General features: G+C 43.4%; 2 protein-coding genes across 4 annotated transcripts in view; both read left to right on the forward strand.

Annotated features, from left to right (window-relative positions):
* The window catches only part of KARS1 (lysyl-tRNA synthetase 1), a 16,542-nt gene extending 9,502 nt beyond the window's left edge, over window positions 1-7,040 (forward strand). For all 3 annotated transcript variants that reach the window (XM_019646432.1, XM_019646433.1, XM_019646430.1), the window contains exons 5-15: window positions 366-459; window positions 825-1,011; window positions 1,101-1,226; window positions 2,454-2,573; window positions 3,592-3,754; window positions 3,859-4,032; window positions 4,196-4,281; window positions 4,536-4,621; window positions 5,184-5,310; window positions 6,053-6,196; window positions 6,763-7,040. In XM_019646432.1, the coding sequence (XP_019501977.1) occupies window positions 366-459; window positions 825-1,011; window positions 1,101-1,226; window positions 2,454-2,573; window positions 3,592-3,754; window positions 3,859-4,032; window positions 4,196-4,281; window positions 4,536-4,621; window positions 5,184-5,310; window positions 6,053-6,196; window positions 6,763-6,852 (1,397 nt within the window). In that variant the 3' untranslated portion in view covers window positions 6,853-7,040. The remainder of the gene's footprint in view (window positions 1-365; window positions 460-824; window positions 1,012-1,100; window positions 1,227-2,453; window positions 2,574-3,591; window positions 3,755-3,858; window positions 4,033-4,195; window positions 4,282-4,535; window positions 4,622-5,183; window positions 5,311-6,052; window positions 6,197-6,762) is intronic.
* Window positions 7,041-10,672: 3,632 nt separating this feature from the next.
* ADAT1 (adenosine deaminase tRNA specific 1) overlaps window positions 10,673-25,511 on the forward strand; it is a 22,419-nt gene continuing 7,580 nt past the window's right edge. Inside the window, exons 1-10 of the mRNA XM_019646408.1 lie at window positions 10,673-10,739; window positions 11,413-11,480; window positions 13,968-14,158; window positions 14,456-14,524; window positions 15,453-15,507; window positions 15,951-16,081; window positions 18,908-19,526; window positions 22,599-22,744; window positions 23,275-23,374; window positions 24,035-24,172. Of these exons, the coding sequence (XP_019501953.1) occupies window positions 10,722-10,739; window positions 11,413-11,480; window positions 13,968-14,158; window positions 14,456-14,524; window positions 15,453-15,507; window positions 15,951-16,081; window positions 18,908-19,526; window positions 22,599-22,744; window positions 23,275-23,374; window positions 24,035-24,172 (1,535 nt within the window). The 5' untranslated portion in view covers window positions 10,673-10,721. The remainder of the gene's footprint in view (window positions 10,740-11,412; window positions 11,481-13,967; window positions 14,159-14,455; window positions 14,525-15,452; window positions 15,508-15,950; window positions 16,082-18,907; window positions 19,527-22,598; window positions 22,745-23,274; window positions 23,375-24,034; window positions 24,173-25,511) is intronic.

Consider the following 25,511-nt stretch of genomic DNA (forward strand, 5'->3'; position numbering starts at 1 on the left):
CTCACCCGGGAAGAGCGTAATGATGGTGCCAACTTGGGCCAGTGAAGCAACGTCCTCCACAACTAGACTGAAGAACAAAAAGACAGCAACTTGTCCCCCTTCCCCCAATTCCCCAGCACTGTTCCCATCCCCCAATTCCCCCAATAAAAATCTTTACAAAAAATAAAAAAAACAGATCTTCTGCACTTTGACTGGTTTGAATGGGATCCAACACTGTCATGAAGACAGAAGCAGGGCTTACGCCTCAAGCTAAAATCAAATTGTCTGGTTTATGTATCTGGACACAAAAAATACAGAGGGAGCTTTTTTGAAATATCATGAAATGGCTTCTGGTTCTGTTAGTATTTTTGCTGTTCTTTTTCTAGGTAGGATCCATGCCAAAAGAGCTTCTGGGGGAAAGCTCATCTTCTATGACCTTCGAGGAGAGGGGGTCAAGTTGCAAGTCATGGCCAATTCCAGGTATATAGAAATAATCCAGTTACATGGATTATTCTAGTTTGGACCAGAGCAACATGGTTGGGGACTAAGTCCCATGTGGTCTTCTCTTCCCCTTGGTATTTAAGGTTAGAAGAAGTGGGATATGGTTGGGTAAGACCGAAGAGAGAGTAAAAAGGTGTGGTCACCTGGAGAGTAATGACTGCTCTCAGGTTGTGTAGCAGTTAAAAATAAAAGATAATACTTTTCAATAGTTGACCTTGAATCTGAAATTTTTCTTGGGCTCACATTAACTAGGCATTAACAGTTCAGTGAGAGTTCCAGAGTAAACCAGTGATCAGTTTTAATTTGGAATATTGCATATTGAATTACATTTTCCTTTCACTCAGGAACTATAAATCAGAAGAAGAGTTTGTTCGTATCAATAACAAACTGCGTCGGGGAGACATCATTGGAGTTCAGGGGAACCCTGGGAAAACCAAGAAGGGTGAGCTGAGCATCATTCCCTACGAGATCACACTGCTGTCTCCTTGCTTGCATATGTTGCCTCATCTTCACTTTGGCCTCAAAGACAAGGTAAGCTCTCATGGCCTCCTAGCTGTGGTTTATCCTCATACCATTGAGTCAGACGTATTAGTGATCTCTGTCTGTTGCTTTGGGTTTAGGAAACACGATATCGTCAGAGATACTTGGACTTGATCCTGAATGACTCTGTGAGACAGAAATTTATCGTCCGCTCTAAGATCATCACGTATATAAGAAGTTTCTTGGATGAGTTGGGATTCCTAGAGGTGATGGAGAGTTCCTTACCTGATGTGATGAGCTGCCTTCCTGTGCCTGCCTCTTACTCTACCTTCCCTTCCCTTCTCCAAGGCATCTCCTGTGCCAATATCCTTCATGCTTAATGAAAAGTCCTCTGTTTTGCCAGTGTCTTTGTACCACCTTGTTTATTTAATGCCCAAATTAGGAAGGCAGGACCTGACTTCTAAGATAATGGACAAAATGTAAGGCTATCCACACACTCATAATGCCACATTCAATGTGTGATCGACTCATTTGCTTTATTTTAGGAAAAAGAAAGGTAAGTATGTGTTACTACAAAACAAATTCAAACAACAAAAAAGTAAATAGAAGCAAAATTGAAAGTCCCCTTTAAAAAAAAAAAGTCCCCTTTTCTCTCTCCTAAATTCCTTCCCTCTCAACTTGTTTTTGATATATATCCTTCCGTGCCATTTACTCTGCATATATACACATATACCTATGCATATTGCAAATGGGGTACATGTTTTGGAAGGGTTTTATTTTTGCTTTAAACATGAATGAAGTCACTATATGTATTATGGACCTTTTGCGGGGGGCCGGGTGTCCACCTAATACATTTTGGAACCCTTTGCATGTCTGTCTGTCTCCCTCGCTCTCCCTTTCTGATTTTCTTCTATAATGTTTCAGTGAACATCTTTGTGCTCATTTGCAAGTGTTTCTGTAGGATGGATTTCTAGAAGTGGAATAACTAAGTCAAAGGATATGCAGTTAAATTTTTAGTAAATACTGCAAGTTACATTCAAAGGCTGTACCCCATTTAGATTCCCGCTTACAGCTTGTAAAAATTTATGGTACAGTAAGTCCTCCCTTAACGTCAATAGGTTCTGCGACTTTAAGCAAAACAACATACAGTGAAAGCATTTTTACCACAGGCTAATTGATATAAACAAGAGTTAAGTTCCTACATCATCTCGTTACAACTGACATTAACAAAAAAATGTTATTCGAGGACCTGCTGTACTCTATTAATGGTGTTTGGTATTAATAGAAATTGAAACACTATTCCAGAAAATCAAGCTGTCTCTACTTTGTTGTCAAGTACTAGCACATTATTATTATTATTATTATTATTATTATTATTATTATTATTGAACTTGGGGATATAACAGGCTTAGACACATCACATGCAGCTATCCTCAAGGTCTCTGGTTTGAGCCCCTTTGTGTGAGCACTAAATGTTTCTCCCTGTCTTTTAGGTTGAAACTCCCATGATGAACATCATCCCAGGGGGAGCTATGGCCAAGCCTTTTATCACCTACCACAATGAGCTGGACATGAATTTATATATGAGAATTGCTCCAGAACTCTACCATAAGGTAATCAAGAAGAAGATGCCTATTCCCTTAGAAGCAGAATGCTAGTAGAAAACCATTGACTAGACAGGTGCAGTCAGAAATAAGAGAAACAGTGAAAATAGAATAGCCAGGAGAATAAATACCCTAATTTGTTTTATACTTCTAGCATTTCTCTACAAGATCAGTAGAGCATTGCCAATCAGAGGGCAAAGGGGATTGCCTTTCCTAGGTGTACAGATCCTCCTAACCTACTTTTAAGTTTATAGTTCTCCTTAAACTAGATCTAATTTTAGTCTTATGTAGAAGAAAGAGCTTAATTTCTGTCTATAAGATGGAAATAACTACCTTCAAACCACCAGAGTGAATATCGAAGATTATCATTCAAGATTCGTAGATGCAGACAACAGAACCTGTTCTAACTAGTTTAAGCAAAAGAAAAACGTATTCACAAATATAAGGAATCTCACAATTTCCAGGAGGATGAGAGAATCAGGTTTGGAGACCACATGCTTAAGAATGATTCTGAATCATGTCACCAGCATCTTCCCATGGAGAACCCAGTATCTGCACAGTTACCACAGCTCATAACCCTGGCACTAGGCACAGGCCAATGCCCATAGGACCTCTGTAGTTACTACTTCTAAAAGCTGGTATCTCTGGCCCCCTTTGCCAGAAGGAATTCTGTGCAATACCTACTTTCAGTAGCTTCCACGTTGAAGTCTCATGGGTGTGCCTGATTGGTAGGACATTTGGGTCACATGTCTGCATCCTAATCCCAAGATAGGCTTCTTTCTTGGGGAGACTCACACTCACAAGATGGGGGATGCCCAATGCAAGAGTATTCAGAGGTTCTGGACAGCCAAAATAAATGATTGCTATCCACTACGAAGCCCTAAACAGAATAGGGTACTCAGCATTTAGGAAGAGACCTGAGATCATGCCTGAGCTGTAAAAACCAAGTTATAGCATTTATAGACAGACACTTCCCAGAGCCATTAAGGCACAATTAGCTGCTATGACCATGGCCATGTATTATTAGATGCTGGTGGTTGGTGGCATTGACCGAGTTTATGAAATTGGACGCCAGTTCCGGAATGAAGGAATTGATTTGACTCACAATCCTGAGTTCACCACCTGTGAGTTCTACATGGCCTACGCAGACTATCACGATCTCATGGAAATCACCGAGAAGATGGTTTCAGGTGACCCCTCTTGCTGCTTTTGACTTGCACATGTGTCTGAGGGGTTAGTGTGCTGCTTTCAGGAGGACTTCCTGTTGGTCCTTTAAATGAGATTTCTTTCCCAGGGATGGTGAAGCACATTACAGGCAGTTACAAGGTCACCTACCATCCAGATGGCCCAGAGGGCCAAGCCTACGAGATCGATTTCACCCCACCCTTCCAGAGAATCAACATGGTAGAGGAGCTTGAGAAAACCCTGGGAGTGAAGCTTCCAGAAACTAACCTCTTTGAAACTGAAGGTGAAGTGACACACTCCTCCATTGTGTGACCCTACTTCCTGTTTAGCTCTGAATTGCATTAGGTCAGAGCTAGATTTTCCCACACTGTTATCTTTATATACTTTTTTACCAGAGTAGTGTAATCAGTTCTCCTGAGTTCCTAACTTGTACATTTCTATTACAGAAACTCGCAAAATTCTTGATGATATCTGTGTGGCAAAAGCTGTTGAATGCCCTCCACCTCGGACCACAGCCAGGCTCCTTGATAAGGTGAAAAGCCATGTACTTCTAGTACCTGCCCTCATCCGGTGGTAACCAGCCCCCTACTCCCTATGAAGGTGAACTAGAAATAAGAGAATTAACAAGTTTTGCTGTATTGAGTTCTGTGCCCGTTCTTCCAGTTAATCTTAGCAATCATTGAGGAGTTTAGGTGCAGGTGGGAACTGATTCTCTTCTTCCTAGACTGGGATAATCAAAATGCCATTGAGAAAGGATCTCTAGCTCTGCTTTTCTTTTTCATAAAGCTTGTTGGGGAGTTCCTGGAAGTGACATGCATCAATCCTACGTTCATCTGTGATCACCCACAGATCATGAGCCCTTTGGCCAAATGGTAAGATAAAGCGTGGTGTTTCAGTTAGCTATTAACTGCAGAACCCCAGAACTTAGTAGCATAAAACAAAAATTTATTCATTCTCAAGATTCTATGGGTTTATTGGGTAGTCTCTGCTCTACAAAGTGTTGGCTAGGGTGACTCCAGTGGCTATTGTCAACTGGGAACTGCCCGGGCACTTTGCTTCTCCTCCACATGGGCCTCTGGCAGCATAGCCTCGGTTTTCTTATATAGCCGCTGAGCTCCAAGAGGAAGCATTGCAAAAGGATAAACCTTAGCGTGCAAACATATCAAGCCTCTGTTGATGTTCCATTGGCAAAAGCAAGTCATATGAGCAGCCCAGAGTCTGTGTGACAGGGACTCCAGAAGGACATGAGTACAGGAAGTGTGATTCCGTGTAATACACACAGGTTTATTGTGAAGATAATTAGAACTTCCTTATCTCTCTCTCTAACCCTCACTATTTTACCAAACAATTCGATGCTAAGAATGCATGCAGGCTTCTGGAACACGTTTGAGTTAACTACAATTCAGGAAACTCCCTTTGGTTTGCTGTCCCCAGGCACCGCTCTAAACAGGGTCTGACTGAGCGCTTTGAGCTATTTGTCATGAAGAAGGAAATATGCAATGCCTACACCGAGCTGAATGACCCCATGAGGCAGCGGCAGCTTTTTGAAGAACAGGCCAAGGTAAGGAGGAAGGAGCAAAGGCACAAAATTCATCAGTGTGCGTACTCACCAGGAAATACACTTTAACCCTCATCTGTGTCATTTTTTGCATCTCTCAGTTACTTCAACAGAAATGAAGGATAAAACCATGGGTTTCATTGGAGGAAGTCACATTTTAAAGATTGAGAACTTGACTAGTGTGGCCCTAGAATTTCTACATAAAAGGAGCTTTCGGCTTGATTATCTGGGGGGGGGGGGGGGGGGGGGGCTGTATGACACTTGTTTTGAAAATACATTTGCCTAACGAACATAATTTTTCTCAGATGGTAGATTTATTGAAGTGACTAGGGGGTGAGAGGCAGGTAAAGGTTAATGAAGACAGAGCCCCCACAGGCTGCCTGCACTAACATTGCCACTGGTGGGTAGTCTCAGGAAAGGGGAGAGGGACTCTTAGGAGTCATCAGAGCCTCTGAAAGTCAGTCAGGATTCCTGGGCTCCCAGAGCCCTAGGCAGTGGAGCTATTTTTATGTCACAGAGAAATTTGCATGTGTTCTGAGATAGATTTCGTCAGTCCTGACCTCCAGGTCTTTGAAATAAATGGCTCCGTCCTAGAATTACTGGGCAGCCTAATTCCCAGCAAGTGCTGGGTGTCCAAAGCATCCCTGGAATGGTCATCCCTGGGAGTGTTTTAATGGGCTGACTCGGACACTGAGAGACAGTACAGCCCAGAACAATGTCACTGTTTGGTTCTCTTCTCTTTTAGGACAAGGCCGCCGGTGATGATGAGGCCATGTTCATAGATGAAAATTTCTGCACCGCCCTGGAATACGGGCTGCCCCCCACAGCTGGATGGGGCATGGGCATCGACCGAGTCACCATGTTTCTCACAGACTCCAATAACATCAAGGTACAGCGGCCCTCCATGCGCACACTGCCTTGAAGGAGCGCCACTGTGCTGGGAGGGGCGTGGTGGGCCTGGAAAATAAAAATGGGCTTTGGCTGGAGGGAGGAGCGGGCAGAGGAGTTAATGTGTGATGCCTCGGACAGGCGGAGGATCTGAACATCTGACCTTACAGAATTTGGGGGTTTTCTGCCTGAGGCACAAGGAATACTGATTGCTTACATTTCTTGAGGATCCAAGGAACATGCTAAGCCCTCTACATGCATTATCTCATTTAACTTGTCAGCCTTCTGGGGTGTAGAAACTTAGTTATCCCATTTTTGTAGATGAGGAAATCAAATTTTAAGAGAACCCGCTGTGTTTCTTGATCCTTTTGACATGTGCCCAAGCAGTGCTATGCATGTGTCCTTTTCCATCCTCTATAATTGAGAAGGACTGAGTTGAATTACAAGAACATGTCTGTCTTTTCAACTGGGATGTACAGATCTCTGCATTTTGGTCATAACAAAATGAATGGGTGGATAGCTGTGAAAAAAACGAGTGTTCTTCAAAATACATTTTTTCTCCTGTAGGAAGTACTTTTCTTCCCTGCTATGAAACCGGAAGACAAGAAGGAAAATGCTGATACAGTGGAAAGCACCACAGCTGGCACTTCTGTCTAAACAGTAACTGCAAGTCACATAACTCAGGCATCTTTGTATTTATGCAAAAGGTCAGGGACTGCAAGGGAATTCTTGTATGTTGCTTTCCATTTACTATTGCATTTCAGTTAACTATCACAAAAGAGAGAAAAGGAATTAAGAATTCCTTTTTAAATTCCCTGTGTTACCAAATAAACCATTTTTCTCTACTCTTGCCTCATCATTCTTTACCTTTGGAATGTCAACTTTTTTCTAAGGCTGATGGCCTGATGAATGTTTAGGATTATACCGCTTTATTCAACAAATTATATTAATGTCTGCTATGTGCCAGGCATTGTTCTAAGGAATTAGGGACACAGCAGTGAACAAAAGCCAAGTCCCTGCTTTCATGGAACTTAAATTCTTTATTTAAGGTTGGGGGTGGGTGTAAGCAAACAAGAAACAAGTAAATACATATTATTTCTGGTAGTAGAAGAAAAAGCAGAGTGAGACAGAGTTGCTATCGTAGAAAGGTGGATGGGGGACAGTGCTGTTTTAAATATAAGATCAGAGAAGGCCTCTCCTAGGTAACGTTTCTCTCAGCGATCTGAGAGAAAAGGGCAATCCAGACTAGAGGATCACATTTTTGAGGAACAACAAAGGTTCTGGTGTAGCTGGAGAGGAGTGAGTGGAGGTCAGTGAGGTGTCGGATCACACAGGCCCCCTGTAAAGCCATGCTGAGGAGGAGTTTATGAGTGAGATGGAAAGCCATTGGAGGGTTTTGAGCAGAGGGGCGTTTTTCAAAGATTGTTCCAGTTAGCATGTGGAGGGCAAGAGTGAAAGTCAGGAGATTGCTTACCACTATTGTAGCGGGCTGTGGACAGACAATGGCTTAGACTTGGGTGGTTTAAAGCAGTGGAGGTGGTTACAAGTTATTGGGCTCTGCCTGTGTTCCTGAGGTTAGCAGAGTTTGCTGATGGAGTGTGGGTTGTGAGGAAAAGAGGAGTCAAAAGTGATTTCAAGGTTTTGGGCCTGAACAACTGAAAAGTAGAAAAACAGGAATGGCAGGTTTAAAAGGGAATGTTGAGCACTTGGTTTTGTATACACTAAGTTTGACATGCCTGTTAGACTTCAGGTGGGGATAGCATGTTCAATAGTCAGTCTGGAGTTTTCTTATTTTTTTTTTGAGTTTTCTTATTTTCAGTTCAAGTCAATGGGGCTAAGAATATGACAAGGGTCTGGCTGTGGGCCTGCTGTTACAATGGAGTCCCTGATCCCTGACAGGGAGGCAGCTAGGGGACCCTTTTTTCCAGCGAGTCATATAACAAAGGACTTGCCTTTTGCAGCTCAGCAACACATCTGCAAAGCATCCTGGTTTGGGGGGTGCCCGTCTACTTTCCCAGAGGTTTCTACTTCTGTAGCTGATAAAATGATCTGAGTGTAGAATTACCTAACTGGGAACTACTTCAGGGAGTGTTGAGCACCACTCCCCACCCCTTACTGTTACTGAAGCACAGGTTCCAGGAGCGCTTGGCAGTGATAGTAGATGATGAGTGGCATTTCAGAAAAAAAACACCTCCACGTGGCACATCCTTGGGCAAGGTGGTGATATGGGTTAAAGAGGTCCAAAGTGACCGTTAAAGAGCTGTTGAGTAGTAGGCTGGGGACAGAAGCCAACTCTCTGGCTTCAAGGAGATGGGATAGAGACCAACTGAAGCAGCGATGGACAACTTGTTTGTGGGGTTGGCAGGAAGAATGACAAGATTGAAAGCTAGAAGGATTATAAAGTCCTTATTACCTCCTCAAACAGTTGAAGGCTCACAATTTGTTAACTGCTGTACTGGAATAAACAAAGTCATGGTCCCAAGCTTCCAGACTTGTAAGGAAAATAGACATTTAATAAACTATTTAAAAATGTATAAAATGGCCACTCTGATAATTGCTTTGAAGGAGAGGGCCATGGGGTATTGAGAAACTCTTAACAGAGCTACCTAGTTAAAGGTTTCCCCGAGGACATTCGATCTGAGATCTGAAGGAAGATAGAGAAGGAAGGGCTTTCTGTGGTGTGGCAACAAGTGCAAAGGTCCTTAAGTAGGATAAAGCATAGAGAAGGCAACGACACTAGATAGAGGTACAGAAGCCCAAAGAAATATGCCACCAGGTGAGGCAGGAGGGGGCTGGTCATGCGGGACTGTGAGCCCTACTATGTGATTTTGTATTTTAAGAGTGCTGGATGGGTACTACACTTCACTCTGGTGATCAATTCATAAGGTATGTAATTGTCTAATCACTACATTGTATACCTGAATTTAATGACATTGTCGACTATAATTGAAAGATTTTTTTTAAAGTGCTGGAAAGCCACTGAAGTCTGTAAGCAGGGGAGTGACATCGAATTTGCATTCTGAAAACATCAGCCTGACTTCTGTGAAAAAGAACTGGAGTTGGGCAGGAATAGGCAACAGGTTATATTGCAGGGGTTAAGGGAAGGGTAATGACAAGCTTCTTTTTTTTTTTTAAAGACTATTGGGGAATTGGGGGAGGGGAACAGTGTTGGGGAATCAGGGAAGGGGAACAGACAAGTTGCTGTCCTTTTGTTCTTCAGTCTAGTTGTGGAGAACGTCGCTTCACTGGCCCATGTTGGTATCATTGCGCTCTTCCCGGGTGAGGCAGATCCATCACTGGCCATTGGACGGCCACTCACGGCAGCTCTTGGCAGCTCACACTGGCTGCCAGCCGCTCACGCCAGCTGCCAGCCGCCCACAGTAGCCCACTGCAGCTCCACTGCAGCTCCACTGCAGCCTACGCCATCGCTGGAGACTCATAGCAGCCCAGCTCCAGGTCAAGCTGTTGTTCACCATCTTAGCTGTAGAGAGCGCAGCGTCACTGGCCCTCATGTGGGACCTGAACTGGGGCCCTGCTGCTCAGAGCTGGCGTCCCAAGCCAACTCCTAACCAACGCTCCACTCGGCCGGCCCAAGCTTTTTTAATTTGTGCAATTAGATTGATGATGGTACCAATCCCTGAGGCAAAGAACCCTAGAAGATGAATACCCCACCAAGATAATGCCCTTCTTTAAATACAGAAGAGGGGAGTCAGTAGCAGATTAAAGATGTTGAAGAGACAGAAATGAGGAACAGGGTCCTTAGCTAGAAGGAGGCCTCTTGCCCTTTTCCTTTGAACTACTGAGAAGGATAGGATCAAATAAGTTGCACTTCTAACTTTTGAGGAGTAATAAGAAAAGTGAATTCTCTCATTTTTAGGAATTGAGATATACAGTTGTGGGATTGTACAGGCTTCTGAACAACCCGGGTAGCTATTCCTGGCAATCTGAAGGTTTTAGACTAGCCACATGTGGCTATTGAGCACTTGAAATGTGGCTGGCTCAAGTTGAGATATACTGTAAAGTGTAAAATACACGCCAGATTTCTTAAACTTGGTATGAAAAAAAAGTAAAATATCTCAATATTTTTTAACATATCGATGACATTGAAATGATAATGCTTTGGATATATTGGGTTAAATAAAATATAAAATTTTATTAGTTCCATCTATTTCGTTTGACTTTTTAAAATGTATCCACTAGAAAATTTTAAATTACATACCTGGCTCAAATTATATTTCTATTGGACAACGCTATTTTAGACAGAAATTCAGACTAGTGTTCCAAGACGCGACATCATTGTACCATTCTTTGAATCACATCTTATCGGGGAGTCAGCTTCCATCAGCCCATTTCACCAGTACCTGCGCACAGCGCCACAAATCACCGGAATCGAAGCACCTGCACCACGCCACCCTGAAGGACTACAAGGGCCAGAGGGCACTGCGCACTTCTGGAGGCGGGGCCTGGAATAACAGCCTCAGTGACGTCACGTTCGCTGCGCGGCGCGAATTCTGCTCGCTCCTTCGATGGGCCTCGTCGAAGAGGTGGGAGGGGAGCGTGCGCGAGGCGGTGGGGTGACGAGTCCGGGGATGCGCGAATGAGGGTGGCCTTGGGGCTTCTGGATGAAGTGCTCTCGGTCTGATTTTCCCGAGGCCATTTTGTGTGGGAAGAGGTTGTGATGACCCTGCCTCCCCCGACATGCGACACGTGGACCAGTGCGTCTCCTTTCATGGAAATGCCAGTATCCGCGGAGTGAAGCTCTTGCTGCGGGCGAGAGTGGGGCGTGTAGCCTCACAGCCGATCCCTAATCACCCTAGGAGATAGGTGCTCACGTCCCTGCGTCCAGGTCCTGGAGCCTCTGTAACAGGCGGAATGGGCCCCAGCCCCTGCCTCTAGAGACTGCCGGGAAGAGGGTCAGGTTTTGAAGTTAATGAGGAGGTGGCCTAAGGGAAGTAGGCTTACCTTACAGTATTGCTTAAATTTCTCACCTCGCAGCCGACCTGCGTTACCTTTGGTTTGAACAGGAAGTGGGTTCTTAAACTTTTTGCAACTGGCATAACAAGCTGTCTTGTGGGCAAAAAAAAAATGCCTGTTTAACTGAGCTGTTGTTTAATAGGAAGAAGCTATTCAGGATCTAGGAGAAGAGTGGGTTTGAATTTTAGTGGACCCAGTGTATCAAAAACATACTCATTTCAACTATTGTGCGTGCTCATCCAGACTCAGCTACATGAAGGAGATGATGATATAGTTCTGGGATGCTTCATCTTAAGGAGACGACGTTTCTGGCAAGTAATGTCTTCCTTGGCTCTTATGGTTTGTGATATGTGACTGGCTTATTAACTTCAGGTTGGTTCCCTGAGTGTCTGCCTTCATAACATATACTGCCTTGTGATAGTCCCCCTAGAAATGAGGGAAATCCCTTCCAAAAGAGGATTCTATGATCTCCCATACTTTTCTTTTTCTCTGCGAGATACAAAACTTATGTTGGCTCTCTGACTTTAAAGTCACAATTTATGTCAGTTCCTGCTATATTCTTGCTTTAAATCAGTATGGTCTGATTTCCCGTGACCATTTATATTGCAATAACAGGCCTGCACATCCGAACTGTTAAAACCAAACAAGCATATTAAAATTTTTTAAGAGGTTACTTGAGCAAAAATCAACACCAAACCAGAAATGGTTAGGAGCCTGGCTCTGTAAATAGGAGCCAGGAGAAAGAGAAAGGGCAGAAACAAGAAAATAAATTATTTGACAGTAGCTTAAAGCCTGATTGTCCTTAATGTTTTGATGTAAGCTTTGCTGACAAAAGAAACGTCCAAACCTGTAGAAAATTTTTTAGTTTATTTGAGCCAAACTGATGACGATGGGAAGCAAAATCTTGAGGGATTGAGAAAATGCTCCCTAGAAGGGCAGTTTTTCAGTTTATGTTACGCATTGGAATAAAAGGAAATATAAGGAGAGTTACATGAAATCCATTGGTAGATTAAGGGGGCGGGAGAAAGCAAAGGGGGGGGATTTCTGGGATTGGATAAAAAGTAAAACGAGAGATACATACTTCTTTTCCATTGGTGGGTACAGGATAGTTAATATTTACAGCACTTGCAGATGGTATGCAGGGGAACAAAATAACAATGAGGGGTTCTGTGGTCTTTGCTCTGGTGAGGGGCTGTGCCCTTAGGGGTCTGGAAAAGGAAATTACTCTGCTATTTCAAAGGTGTGTTATCTTAGAAGCAGAAAGACAATAGACAGGCTCACTTAAGGCAAAGATTGACCTTTGTCATGGAAGCTACAGTCCTAGGGAGGGACTCCACACCATGACTCGCTTTTAGTTGGGAATTTTTATGTTTAGACCACCCTCTGTGGTTACTTTCAGTCTCTTGAGTTTGTAGGGCCCGCCATGCAGGCCTCCCCTGAGTTTGTCTGGTTGAGTTATGTCGCTTTTTTTCATCCACACCTTGAGGCATTTACAGGCTTAGACCTTGGTTTGCTTACAAACCAATGTAATGCTGCGGCATTAGAGCCACATTGGTCTAATGGTCTCCTTGTTTAATTAACACAATATAGGAGGCTCTTTGTAGAAACATCAGTTTTCAAAAGCTACATGTATTGGGACTCAGGAAAGCCTTTCTTTTTTCTTTTTTTAAATGCTTAGCTGTGTCTGTCACCAAGGATCTCATTTTCTACCAAGAAGCTTTTCATACATTTGAATCCAAGTGAGGTCATTGATAGAGTCAACAGTCACGAGTGGGAGCATTTCCAGCAAAGTATCCTAGGCCTCTTTCAGGCCTGACCTACTGAATGGTTTTCATTCATGGCTTGATGTGTACCCATTACAGCCTCCCTCCCCCCAAGAAGCTCAAGGCATATAATCGGGAAAACCAAAGGTTCTTTTTAGTAATACTAATCACAGTTGACACTATGTTCAGTATTATAACAGTAATTTTTTATAAATATTACTTAATCTTCACAATTACCCCATGGATTAGATAGTACTGTTATCCCTATTTTAACAGATGAAGAAACAGGCATAGAGAGGTTAATCTACCCAATGCCACACAGTTCATATAAGCAAAGCCATAATTAGAACCCAGAAAGGGTAACTCAAAAGCCCACACTCTTCACAACTCCTATGAGAACCCTTGATTGGTGAGAAAAAACTGAGCCCTGTCACTTCTTCCTTCTGCGTCATAAAACTATCTGAGAAATGAAAGGGTTGCTTTCCTGATAGGGACATCAGTAGAGATTTATTAGAGGGAACTAAAGAACCCATCTACTGTGGGGGAAATAAGAGAAAAATGAAATGCCTGAAAAAGAGGATGGAAAAAAACAACATCTGCCTGGGAAAGATAAACCTTGTAGGATGAGAGTCCGCCTAAACTGAGCTGAGGTCTGCAGCCCGACAAGCTGTGCTATCTCCAAAAGAAAGCTGGACTAGTGAGGCTGCTTCCCTCTCTTATGCTTTCATTTTGAGTAGTTGGTTCAGATTCATTAGAAACGTCAGATATCGAACATTAACAAAAACTCAGAAACAGCTTGAAGAAATAGAGTGTCTTCTGGGGTTGGTGGGATTTGAGATGTCTTTGATCTTTCCTTAAAGATGAAAAGGGGCAGGGAAGTAGGAGAAAATGACCCATAAAGTTACAGATACAGAAACCTCGGTATGAACACAGTCGGGCTACATCTGAAAGTCTGTTGACGCACTGGTGTGAGGGTATAGCATCTTAACATTGGTCCCCCTTTCTGTACTTATGATGGTCATGGTTTTTGATCAGGGCCTCAGCACCCGCTCAGACCATGTGGACCGCAGATGAGATTGCGTGCCTGTGTTATGAGCACTACAGGACCAGTCTGCCCAAGCAGGGGAAGCCTGAGCCCAACCGCGAGTGGACGTTATTAGCAGCTGTAGTGAAGATACAGCCTATAGCTGACCAGATCTGTGACTGCCCTGACAAACCAGTGCAAGGTGAGACCTTTGCTCTCTGGAACGCTCCCTCTCCCTGTCAGAGATGACAGAATTATAGGTAGCTCTACAGGGATGGTTGTGATCAGGTCTAAACCGTGGTGTTGGGCGTGTTTCCCTGCTCTCCACCAGGTGGTGCAGTACTTCTGTTGGTGGGAGATGGTTGTGCTGGAACCCAGATCCTCAGATGGGTCAGCCTATGGGAATGCTCTGGAGGAAAGGGCAGACTTATTAAACCTGAAGACTGGGGACCATTCATATTCTGAGAGCTCACTTAACAATTCCTTCTTTTCCCCTCAGTGACAAAAGAAGTTGTCTCAATGGGAACAGGAACGAAATGCATAGGCCGGTCCAAAATGAGGAAGAGCGGTAAGCCCACATGCCGCCTGAACGGTGCCTGTCTAGGGAGCTTTGGAAACGGTGTCCATGTTGCCCTTTTCCTCTTCTTCAGGGCACAGGGGCCATATTACTGAGGTGGCTGACCTTTCAGTTCACACTGACCACCGCTCCTGTTGCAAGGACAGAACTCATTTAAAGAATGGGGATAAACTGGAAGCAGAAGCCACCGGGAACATGCTTTCTGAGTGGATTGAAAGGTGGCCAGTATTTTCACGCTCACACCAGAAGTTCCCAGGCTTAGCTATTCTACATTATATCTGAAGCCCCAGAAAGCAATCTTGAGTTAAATGGAGACTTTGGCACCAAGAAGAAAATAGAAATCCCTTAGAGATCTGGCATCTCTACCTTCTGCTTCTAGTTAGCACAGGCTTCCTCGAGTTTGCTTCCTCCGTTCTAGCCTTGGTCCTATATATGAGGAAGCTGTTCCCGGACCACTGTGGATTGAATTCCATGGAATTGTATCACCATGAGCACAAGTATGATACCAAGGAACAAAAGATCTGGACCCCTGTCCTCCAGATGAAGATTTCCCTATAAGTCAGTAGTTTTCAGCTACGGGAGATTTTGCCCCCCAGGGGACTTTTTGGTTGTCACAACTAGATGGAGGGGAGTGTGCAGCTGGCCTCTAGTGAGCAGAGACCAGGAATGTTGCTCAACATCCTACAATGCATAGGACAGACCCCCCACAACGAAGAATTTTCCAACCCAAAGTGTCAATAGTGCAGAGTTGAAACCCTGCTGTAAATGCATCGCCGTTAATGGTTGTGATACTTTCTGGCAAAGCCCTCTAGGAGCTACATGGGCATCCAGGGTGCTGGGGAAAACTGCTGTGTTTTGCTTCTAGGAACCAAGGTCTCTCTAGGTTCTGGTCTTCACTAGTGTCCTGTCTTTGCCACAGGAGACATCCTCAATGATAGCCATGCTGAGGTCATAGCCAGGAGGAGTTTCCAAAGGTAAAGCCGCATCCCCAGAGTCTCATGTAGCCTGAGGTGGGGGTGGGAGGGGCCAGAATTTGCATTTCTAATCAGCTCCCAAGCAAAATTGATTATGTTGGCCTGTGAACTACACTTTGAATAGCACTGGTCTAGACAGTGGTTCTCATGCTTGAGTATGCATCAGAATCAACTAGAAGGTTTGTTAAGATCCAGATTGCTAGGCTCACCCGCAGATATTCTGATTCAGCCAGTCCATGGTGGAGCCTGAGAAATGTCATTTCTAACAAATTCCAGATGATACTGCCAGTTCAAGAACCACACTTTGAAAATCCTTGGTCTAGATCAGCCCCATAATTCCAAAATCGATAGTAGATCTTTCTTTCTTAGTAAATACCTAGCCAGAGCCTTTCCCTTTACCACAGAGATCGGTGTTCATTCTGATAACATCCTGCACCCGTTAGGTACCTTCTGCATCAGCTCCACTTGGTGGCTGCCCTGAAGCAGGATAGCATCTTTGTCCCAGGAACTCAGAGAGGACTATGGAAACTCACACCACACCTTTCGTTTGTGTTTTTCTCCAGCCACACGCCCTGTAAGTATAGTCAAACCTTTGGATTAATGTTACATTGTCTTCTTCCTTATATTTGTGTTATCCATAGACATGTTTCTCAAAAAAAGCCCTTCTGGCTGAAGTGTAGCTACAACCAATGACAGTGCCTTTTTGGGAATAGGACAGTGTGCCTAATCACTTCTATAACAAGGAAAGGGGGTGGTGGGGGGGACTAACTCATACTATTACTCACTTCTCAGTTCCCAGTCAGGACTGGGAAACAGCTGAAACCCCAACAAGGCCTGAAACCAACAATAGGGCTTAGAAGTCCAAAGCCATGGGCTCTATAGTCATTTATCCTGAAACTCATTTTATTCATTCATTCATTCATTAAACAAATATTTTCGACTACTTATCAGGTATAGTATGACATACTGGGATGTAACTGTGAATGAGACTAGCCCCTTGCTTACCCTCATAGTCTTGTAGGGAATGTAGACAGTCGTGGTTAAAGTTTGATGAGTTATAAGGGGATGTCAGGAGCTGTGTTTGCATTAGGCAGGAAGACCAGACCTAGCCCACAGTGTCATTTCTACACTCTGTTTTTCTAACTTGAAAATTAAGAATAGTTTCTGCCCTTTGTAGACAACTCAGGGATGGCAGTAAAATTTTCTCATTCTAAAAACTTTGAAATAAGGATATAAGATTGTCCTCTGAGTATTAAACTTTAAGACTAACATGTAATTAGAGGAGAGATAGGTAATCACTCTAAAGAGACAGAATAGCTGTCAAGACTTGATCATAACTCAAATCAAAGATATAATATAGCTTAAGAAAGAATGAGTCTGTCAGAAAAGAGTTGGTTAAGCATCAAAGGCCAGAAAAATGACATACAGAGGTAGGTAGGACTCGTCCATGCCCTGTTCTTAGCAATGGGTGCGCTGGTCCAAGGACCAAAGGATTTTTCCTAACTCAGCGCCTCTCAAACTGTATGTATCACCCAGGGGTCTTGCTCAAATGCAAATTCAAAGTCAGTTGATCTGGGGTGGAGCCTGAGATTCTGCATCTCGAACCAATTTCAAGCCTATGCCAGTGGTGTTGTCCTGGCTACACTTTGAGTAGCCAGGGCTGAGCTGGCAGGTGTAGCTTTATTGTGAGATAGATGTATCCTGGGCACAGCTAGCCTGACCACCTAATTGAACTACACAAATCAACAGCTCACAGGCTTCCTTTGCTCTGTGAGGGTGTACTGGTCTATGACCAGATGAGAAAAAATCAGGACTATGTAGTAAATTTTTCAAAAAGCTAATTTCTTTCCATTTAAAGGTTATGTGAGTTTAATCTTTTTAAAATAATGGTAATTAGGTTTTTTAAAGGTCTTGGTAGAATAAAAAGTTGACAACCTCTGTTGATCTTAAAATCTTCTGGAAATTTTACTGTGAAATTAAAATCTAAAGGTACTGATCTAACTTCCCTGGCTCATTTAAAAAAAAAAAACTTTAAATGTGATGTCTACCCATGGTTTGTCTGCAGAAAGAAAGGACACTACCTAGAGAATGTGACTATCTGGCTTCCTTGGCATTTATTCCTCATTACTTATTGATAACTTGGTGCATGGTTTAGCTACTTCAGACTGTTACTTGTGAGTTTTGTTAGCATGAGTCAGCCTCTTGAGTTCAGGCATCTGTCAAGGTCAAATTTTGGAGCCTGCGGCCTCGGAGGTGGGCCCTGGTGAATTCTCCAAAGTCACTCTCATCTTGTGAGGTGTCTGGAAGTCGGCCAGCCAGCCTCTCTGGCAACACTCCCACTTCTGCATCTCCTCTTTCCTCTCCCACTCTTGGGTTATAAAGGCTACAGATGTATTATTCACACACTTTAGAAAAGCAACACACATTAGGTTAGTGTTTGAAGAAGTAGCTCCCTTCTCAAGGGGAAAGCTGTGCTCTTTACTGACCTCTGATTTTTTTTTTTATTCCATGTAAGCACAAGAGTAGGTCAGAAATCTCTCAACCAGCGTGTGGATACACCAGCTGTGTAATTTGCTGCAGAGTTTTTACTCTGAGGACATACACATAAATCTCTAAGATGGGGAAATTGTGAGCATTGCTAAACTTATTTAACCATGAAATCAACCACCCACTTTTGTTTTCAAAGACATTGTGTGGGATAACATTAAACAAAATGCACTTGGGAAACTGTGCTCATTCTAAACCCATGGTTCTCAACTCAGGACTGTTTTGCTCCCCAGGGGACATTTGACAAAATCTGGAGACATTTTTGATGGCCAGACTTGGAGGGATGCTATTGATACAGGTAGAGACCTAGGAGGCTGCTAAACATCCTATAATGTACACAGGACAGACCCCACAACAAATAATTATCTGGCCCAAAATATCAATAATGTTGAGAAATCCTGGTCCAAACCAGTATTTCCAAATTTCCTGTGATAAGAATTACCTGGGATCATTGTTAAAATATTCCGTTTTCCAGACTCCCCACACCCCACTCACCCTTCGTCCCCCCAGAAATTCTAACTCACTGGGTCTGGAGAGGGTCTTCAACAAAAGCCCCAGAGGATTCTTATTAGGGAAATTTGGGCAAATATTAACTCATCTCAGGTCAGCTGGGAGAAGAGAATTAAGCTTTGTTTAAAACAGTGGTTCTCACACTTGAGCTTGCACCAGACTCACCTGGAGAGCTTATCAGAACACAGCCTTCTGGGTACCACCTGCAGAGTTTCTGATGGAGCAGGTCTACTGTGGGTCCCAAGAGTTTGCATTATAGCAAGTTCCCAAGGGATACTGATGTGGCTGGACCAAGGACCTCACTTTGAGAACCACTTGATCTAAGGGGTTCCTTCTCCTGCAGGTGGAGATGCCTCCATCATTCCAATGCTTGAGTTTGAAGATCAGCCTTGCTGTCCAGTCAGTGCAGATTGGGCCAATGACCTGTCAGTGGAAGCCAGTGGTAACCTGGAAGCTACTGAAGACAAAAGGAAGTGTGAAGGTCCAGATAGTCCTGTGACCAAAAAGATGAGGCTTGAGTCCGGGACTCCTGCCACAGAAGTCATCAATGGTGTGGCTCACCATCAGAGTTTTGGCAATCAGGAAAGTGGCCCAATCCCAGCAAGTGTCAGCAGCTCTAATCTCGCCTCAGAGGAACTGGCTGCTGTCCCTGGAATGGCCCCTGGTGGTGCCAGAGTAGTGGATGTTTATAGAACCGGAGCCAAGTGTGTGCCTGGAGAAGCTGGAGACTCGGGGCTGCCAGGTGCTGCCTATCACCAGGTGGGGCTGCTCCGAGTGAAGCCAGGCCGGGGAGACAGGACTTGCTCCATGTCCTGCAGTGACAAGTTGGCACGGTGGAACATCCTTGGATGCCAAGGGGCATTGCTGATGCACTTTTTAGAAGAGCCCATCTACCTGTCAGCTATGATCATCGGGAAGTGTCCGTACAGCCCGGAAGCCATGCAGAGAGCACTGATTGGGAGGTGAGAGGGCAGGGAGGGAGGTCTCCTTTGGAAGTCTTTCCAAGCAGCAGTCGGAGAGTATGTCCATACATTTTGATCCAGCAGTTCCACTGCTAGGAATTTGTTACAAGGAAATAATTGAGGGAGGTGGTCAAGCATTTAGCTTTGTGTGTAGTCATTTTTTTTAAAAGAAGGAAATCACTAAAATGGCCGGCAATAGGAGATTAAGTAGTTTTTGTTAAGATTCCTATTGAGGAATATTTAACATAGTAAGATCCTCATAATGTTTAAAGAACGATTTAGAGGATAAAGTGAGTTCATTTGCACATAAGAAAAAAATAGTAGGAGGAAAGTCACAAAGGTATTAATATTATTACCTCTGAGTTGTGGTATTATGGGTAGTTTTTTCTTTGTGACTACTCTATTTTCTAATTCTTCTACAGTGTACATATATTGCTGTTAAACAATTTAAAAACCCTCAAATATTACTGTTAATTAAAAAAAAATAATAAAAGACAAAGGATGCTCACTCAAGTGTGGTCTCCCTAAAGAAATGTCGACATATGGGCCAGCCAAATGGCGCGTTGGTTAAGAGCTGGTTTGGGACGCCAGAGGGCCCCAGTTCAGATCCCACATATGAGGGCCAGTGACACTGCCCTCTACAGCTAAGAGGCTCAACAACAGCTCAACCTGGAGCTGGGCTGCCGTGAGTCACCAGCGACGGCCTAGGCTGCAGCCCCTGTGGCAGTGGGTTGCCATGGGCTACCGTGTGTAGCCAGCAGCCAGCGTGAGCGGCCAGCAGCCAGCGTGAGCGGCCAGCAGCCGCCGTGAACGGCCGTCCAGAAGCCGGCGACTGATCTGCCTCGCCTGGGAAGAGCGCAATGATGGTGCCAACCTGGGCCAGTAAAGCAACATCCTCCCCATCTAGACTGAAGAACAGAAAGACAGCAACTTGTCTGTTCCCCTTCCCCCCAATTCCCCAGCGCTGTTCCCATTCCCTAATTCCCCAATAAAAATCTTTAAAAAAAAAAAAAGAAATGTCGACATAAAAAATATCCAAACCTATAGAGAATTTTTACAAGAGTTTATTTGAGCCAAACTGACAACAATTCCAGGAGCAAGATCTCAACTGCTTCCGATAATAACAGTTTTGCAGCTTCATTTATGCACTTGGACATAAGGAAGATTGGAGAAAGCAAGGAGGGGATTGGATTACAGGATAGTTAGCAAGATTATGTGCTCTTGAGCACTACTACCCCCTTCTAGGGATATTACTTGTGGTATTTCAAAGGCTTGTTAATCTAGATGCATGTGAACAATGAACAGGGCTGGCTTAAAACCTTTCACTAAAGAAGTTATATGACTGGGGCCTGACTACCCGCCATGACCTGCCCAGTTAGGCATTTATGATCAGATCCCCCTGTGAGGTTACTTTCCATAGAACCCCCTTTTCTTTCCATCCACAGTAGGCAGCCAAACCCAAAGAATGCTGTAGTAACTAAGGGCAGGATGAAGCCATGGCCAGAGGAAGCCTGTGGGCCTGTGTCAAATTACCACTCCTAAAGCCACTCCAGGAAGTAGCCCCAGGATGTAACCCACTAATTCCACTCCTGGGTACATACCCAAGAGAAATAAAAACATACATCCATATAAAAACTTGTACATGGGGCTGGCCGAGTGGCGCGTTGGTTAAGAGTTGGCTTAGGACACCAGTTCTGAGCAGCAGGGCCCTGGTTCAGATCCCACATGAGGGCCAGTGACAATGCACCCTCTACAGCTAAGATGCTGAACAACAGCTCCACCTGGAGACGGCGTAGGCTGCAGCCCATTCTGCAGTGGGCTGTGGTGAGCCGCCATGAGCCGCCATCCAATGGCTGGCTCAGCCAGGAAGAGTGCAATGATCACAATACCAACATGGGCCAGTGAAGCAATGTCCTCCACAACTAAAGAACAAAAGGACAGCAACTTGTCTGTTCCCCTTCCCCGATGCCCCAACGCTGTTCCCCTCCCTCAATTCTCCAATAAAATCTTAAAATATATATATATTTAAAAATTTTTTTAATTAAAAAAAAGCTTGTACATAAATGTACATAGCAATACTAGTCATCCTAGCCCAAAAGTGAAACAACCCAAATGTCCACCAGCTGGTGAATGGATAAACAAAAGGTGGTCTATCCATACAATGGAATATCACTCAGCCTCAGAAAGAAATGAAGGACTGACACGTGCTAGCTACAACATGGATGAACCTTGAAAACGTGCCAAGTGAAGGAAGCCACATGATGTATGACTTCATGTAGTGAAATGTCCAAAATAGGCAATCCATAGAAACAGAAAGTAGATTCATGGGTGCCAGGGGCTGGAGAAAGGAATGGGTGCAGGGTTTCTTATTGGGGTGATGAAAATGTTATAAACTTAGATTGTGGTGATAGTTGTGCAATTCTATGAACATACTAAAAAATACATTGAATTATACACTTTAAATGGGTAAATTGTATGGGATATAAACTATATCCCAGTAAATATGTTAAATTAAAAAAAAAAAAAAGTAACCCTCATTGCCGTGCCCCAGACGTTTTCTGTGCTTTCCATGTTTTCCCTATTCTTAGACTCTAAGTGGCTGTCCACTTAGGTCTAAACCAGTGTCGGGTTGGCATCTAGTTTGTGTGAAAAGATACAAGAGAGAAAAATGAAGCTTTCATATGACAGGATAATTTTGGTTGCTGTGTTTCAAGGATTCCCTAGGAAGCCAATGCCAACAAGTTAACATTCCTGCTTAAGGTTTTCAGATCTGTCGAAGCCGATATCAGGAATGACTTTGGTGTTACTGAAGTCACTGAGGGGTGGTGACTCAAATCATAGATATCACTTCAGAGTGATGAGAAGGGACCTTCTTGCTGCCATAAGGTTCATATAATTTAGATTCTATTCTGCCACACCCTTCTGTATTTCCCTACCCACAAATAAACAAATCCACACATCTCCTAAGGCCTTTGCCTCCCCACCAAGATATGGGGTGCTGATGTGGTCCACAATCCTAGGTATTCTCTCAAGGAGTGTGCCTAAACTGAATGCGTTTTCTCTCACATGTAGGTGTCAGAATGTCTCGGCTTTACCCAAAGGCTTTGGAGTTCAAGAAGTGAAAATACAGCAGTCAGATTTACTGTTTGAACAGAGCCGCTATGCAGTGCAGGCAAAAAGGGCTGACAGCCCAGGCCGACTTGTTCCTTGCGGAGCAGGTAAAGGATCCAGTTGCTACTTGCCCTGGAGTAACTTGTCCCCAGAGGGTGGAGTGGCCTAGGAGGGGCTGCATCCTCTCAGCCTGGGGAGGCAGTTTACCACCCAAATGGTCAATAGTGTGTGTGGGCTTTGGAGACACCCATACTGGGTCAAGTTCATGTTCTGTGTGACCCTGGGCAACCTACTTCTCTTAACCTCAATTTCTTTATCTTCAGATAAGAATATTATTTATTTATCAGGGTTGTTATAAGGATTAAATGAGAAATTCTGTTTCATTCATTTACAGTGTTTAGCATATAATAAATGCTCAATGATTGTTAGTTGTTATGATAATGATGATGATGAATCAGGAACCATTTTATGCTATCGTAGTCTGGAGGTCAAGTGTCAGAGTGACGACAGTCATTGTATCTGATGTTATATCTGGCGCTCATGGGTCTGCAGAGGCAGGGGAATATTGTTATTAAAGTACCTCTGGAATTTATAGAAAACTGAACAGTTTTAACCCCAGAATTTTATCTTTTCATAGCCATCAGCTGGAGTGCAGTTCCTGAGCAGCCGTTGGATGTTACTGCCAATGGCTTTCCACAGGGAGCAACAAAGAAAGGACTGAGAAGCCTTCAGGCCAGGTAAGGCATATTGGGGCAGAAGGAGATGGTGGCTGTGTACTCACACCTCACTGCTATCTAATTTCAGAACATTAACATCACTCCAAAAAGAAAAACCTAAATGCATTAGCAGTAACTCCCTACGCCTTCCTCTCCTAATCCCTGGCAACCCCTAATTTACTTCCTGTCTCCACTGATTTATCTGTTCTGGGCATGTCATATAAATGGAATCATACATACAATATTTGGCCTTTTGCATCTAGCTTCATTCTCTTGGCATAATGTTTTCAAGATTCACCCATGTTGTAGCGTGTATCAGTCCTTCATTCCACTTTATGGCTGAATAATAAATAGTCCATTGTATGGATAGACCACCTTTTGTTTATCTGTTCATCCACTGATGGACATTTGAGTTGCTTCGCTTTTGGGCTATGATGAATAATGCTGCTATGAACATTTGTATACAAGCTTTTGGGTAGATATATGTTTTCATTTCTCTTGGATATATACCTGGGAGTAGAATTCCTGGGTCATATAATAAACTTATGTTTAACTTTGAGGAACTGCAAAACTTTTCCATAATAGCTGCACCATTTTAAAACTTCTATCAGCAATGTTTGAGAGTTTCAGTTATTTTACATCCTTTACAATACTTGTTATTATCTGTCTTTTTTATTGTAGCCATTCTTGTGTGTGTGAAAGCTGTGTCATTGTGGTTTTGATTTGCATTTCCATAAGAACTAATGATATTGAGCATATTTTCATGTACTTATTAGCCATTTGTCTATCTCCTATGGAGAACATCTATTCAGATCCTTTGCCTATTTTTTAAATTGGCTTATTTATCTTTTTGTTGAGTTGCAAGATTTTTTTTATATATTCTGGACACTAGTCTTTTATCAGATATGTATTTAGAAATATTTTCTCCAATTCTGTTGGTTCTCTTTTCACTTTTTGACAGTATCCTTTAAAGCATGAAAGTTTAAAATTTTGATATTTCATGTATTTTTTTCTTTGGTGATTTGTGCTTTTGGTGTCATATCTAAGAAATCATTGCCTAATCCAAGGTCACAAAGATTTACTCTGTTTTCTTCTAATAGTTTTCGTAGTTTTAGCTTTCATGTTTAGGACTTTGATCCATTTCGAGTTCATTTTTCTATAAGGTATGAGGTAGGGGTCCAGGTTCATTCATTTGTATCCAGTCGTTACAGCACCATTTTGGGGAAAGATTATTCTTCCCACGGGGTTATTTTGAAAAGAACACTTCCTTGGGCTTTGCCACTAGAGATTCTGATTTAGTAGGTCAAGGTTGGAACCCAAGAGTCACTTATGAAGCTCCACAGTGATTGAACTGGCAAAAGGGTACCATGAAAATAGAACTTTGTGTATTCAGATTGGCTTTTGCTGCCATGTAGAGCTGAAGAGCTACTGGACATGCGATGCAGGGTCCATCATTGTGTGTTTGGAGGTTCATGCATCTACATTTCTGGCTCTTCTCTTGCTAAATGCTCAGCTCAGCTCATCCACCCTGCTTTTCACCTCCCACTGAGCCACAGGTGGGCTGCAATAGCCTGAGGGTGGGAGGGACTGTGGGGGGTGGCTTCTCCACCAAAGGCATCTCCATCTCAGCCTGGGTTGAGCTGCGCCGAGTGACTCTTCTGGGATTCCCACAAATTACAGGTAGTCCTTTTCATTCTAAGTTGCTTTTCCATTTCTTTATTATGCCCTTACAGAGTTGTAATTAAAATTCACAGGTGGATTTGTTTCTTTTTCTTTGACATGCTTACTTGCCTGACTCCACACAAACAACAACCTTTTTAGACTTAAAGAAAAAGTTTTGATCTTCGCAGCCATTAACCCACATTCAGATGGCCTAGATGGCAGACCCAGCCTATCTCCTGGTGTCCTAGGATGCTGAATTGAGTAAGATTTACAAAATTGTTGTGGGTCGAGATCTTTGGACCAGTTTTTCCAATGGCCTTCCTGGCTTCAAGCCACCATTATTAGCTCCTCTCAGGGGGCCTAGGACGTGTGAGCAGAGCAGGTCATGAGGGACAGGAACCACATGTTTCTTTTTTTCTTTTTTTTTTTTTAATTTATTTTTTTTTATTGTTAGTTTCAGGTGTACAGAACAATACAATAGTTACCCTTTTCACCC

Source organism: Hipposideros armiger, unplaced genomic scaffold, assembly GCF_001890085.2.
Source record: "Hipposideros armiger isolate ML-2016 unplaced genomic scaffold, ASM189008v1 scaffold_102, whole genome shotgun sequence".
Taxonomy (NCBI): domain Eukaryota; kingdom Metazoa; phylum Chordata; class Mammalia; order Chiroptera; family Hipposideridae; genus Hipposideros; species Hipposideros armiger.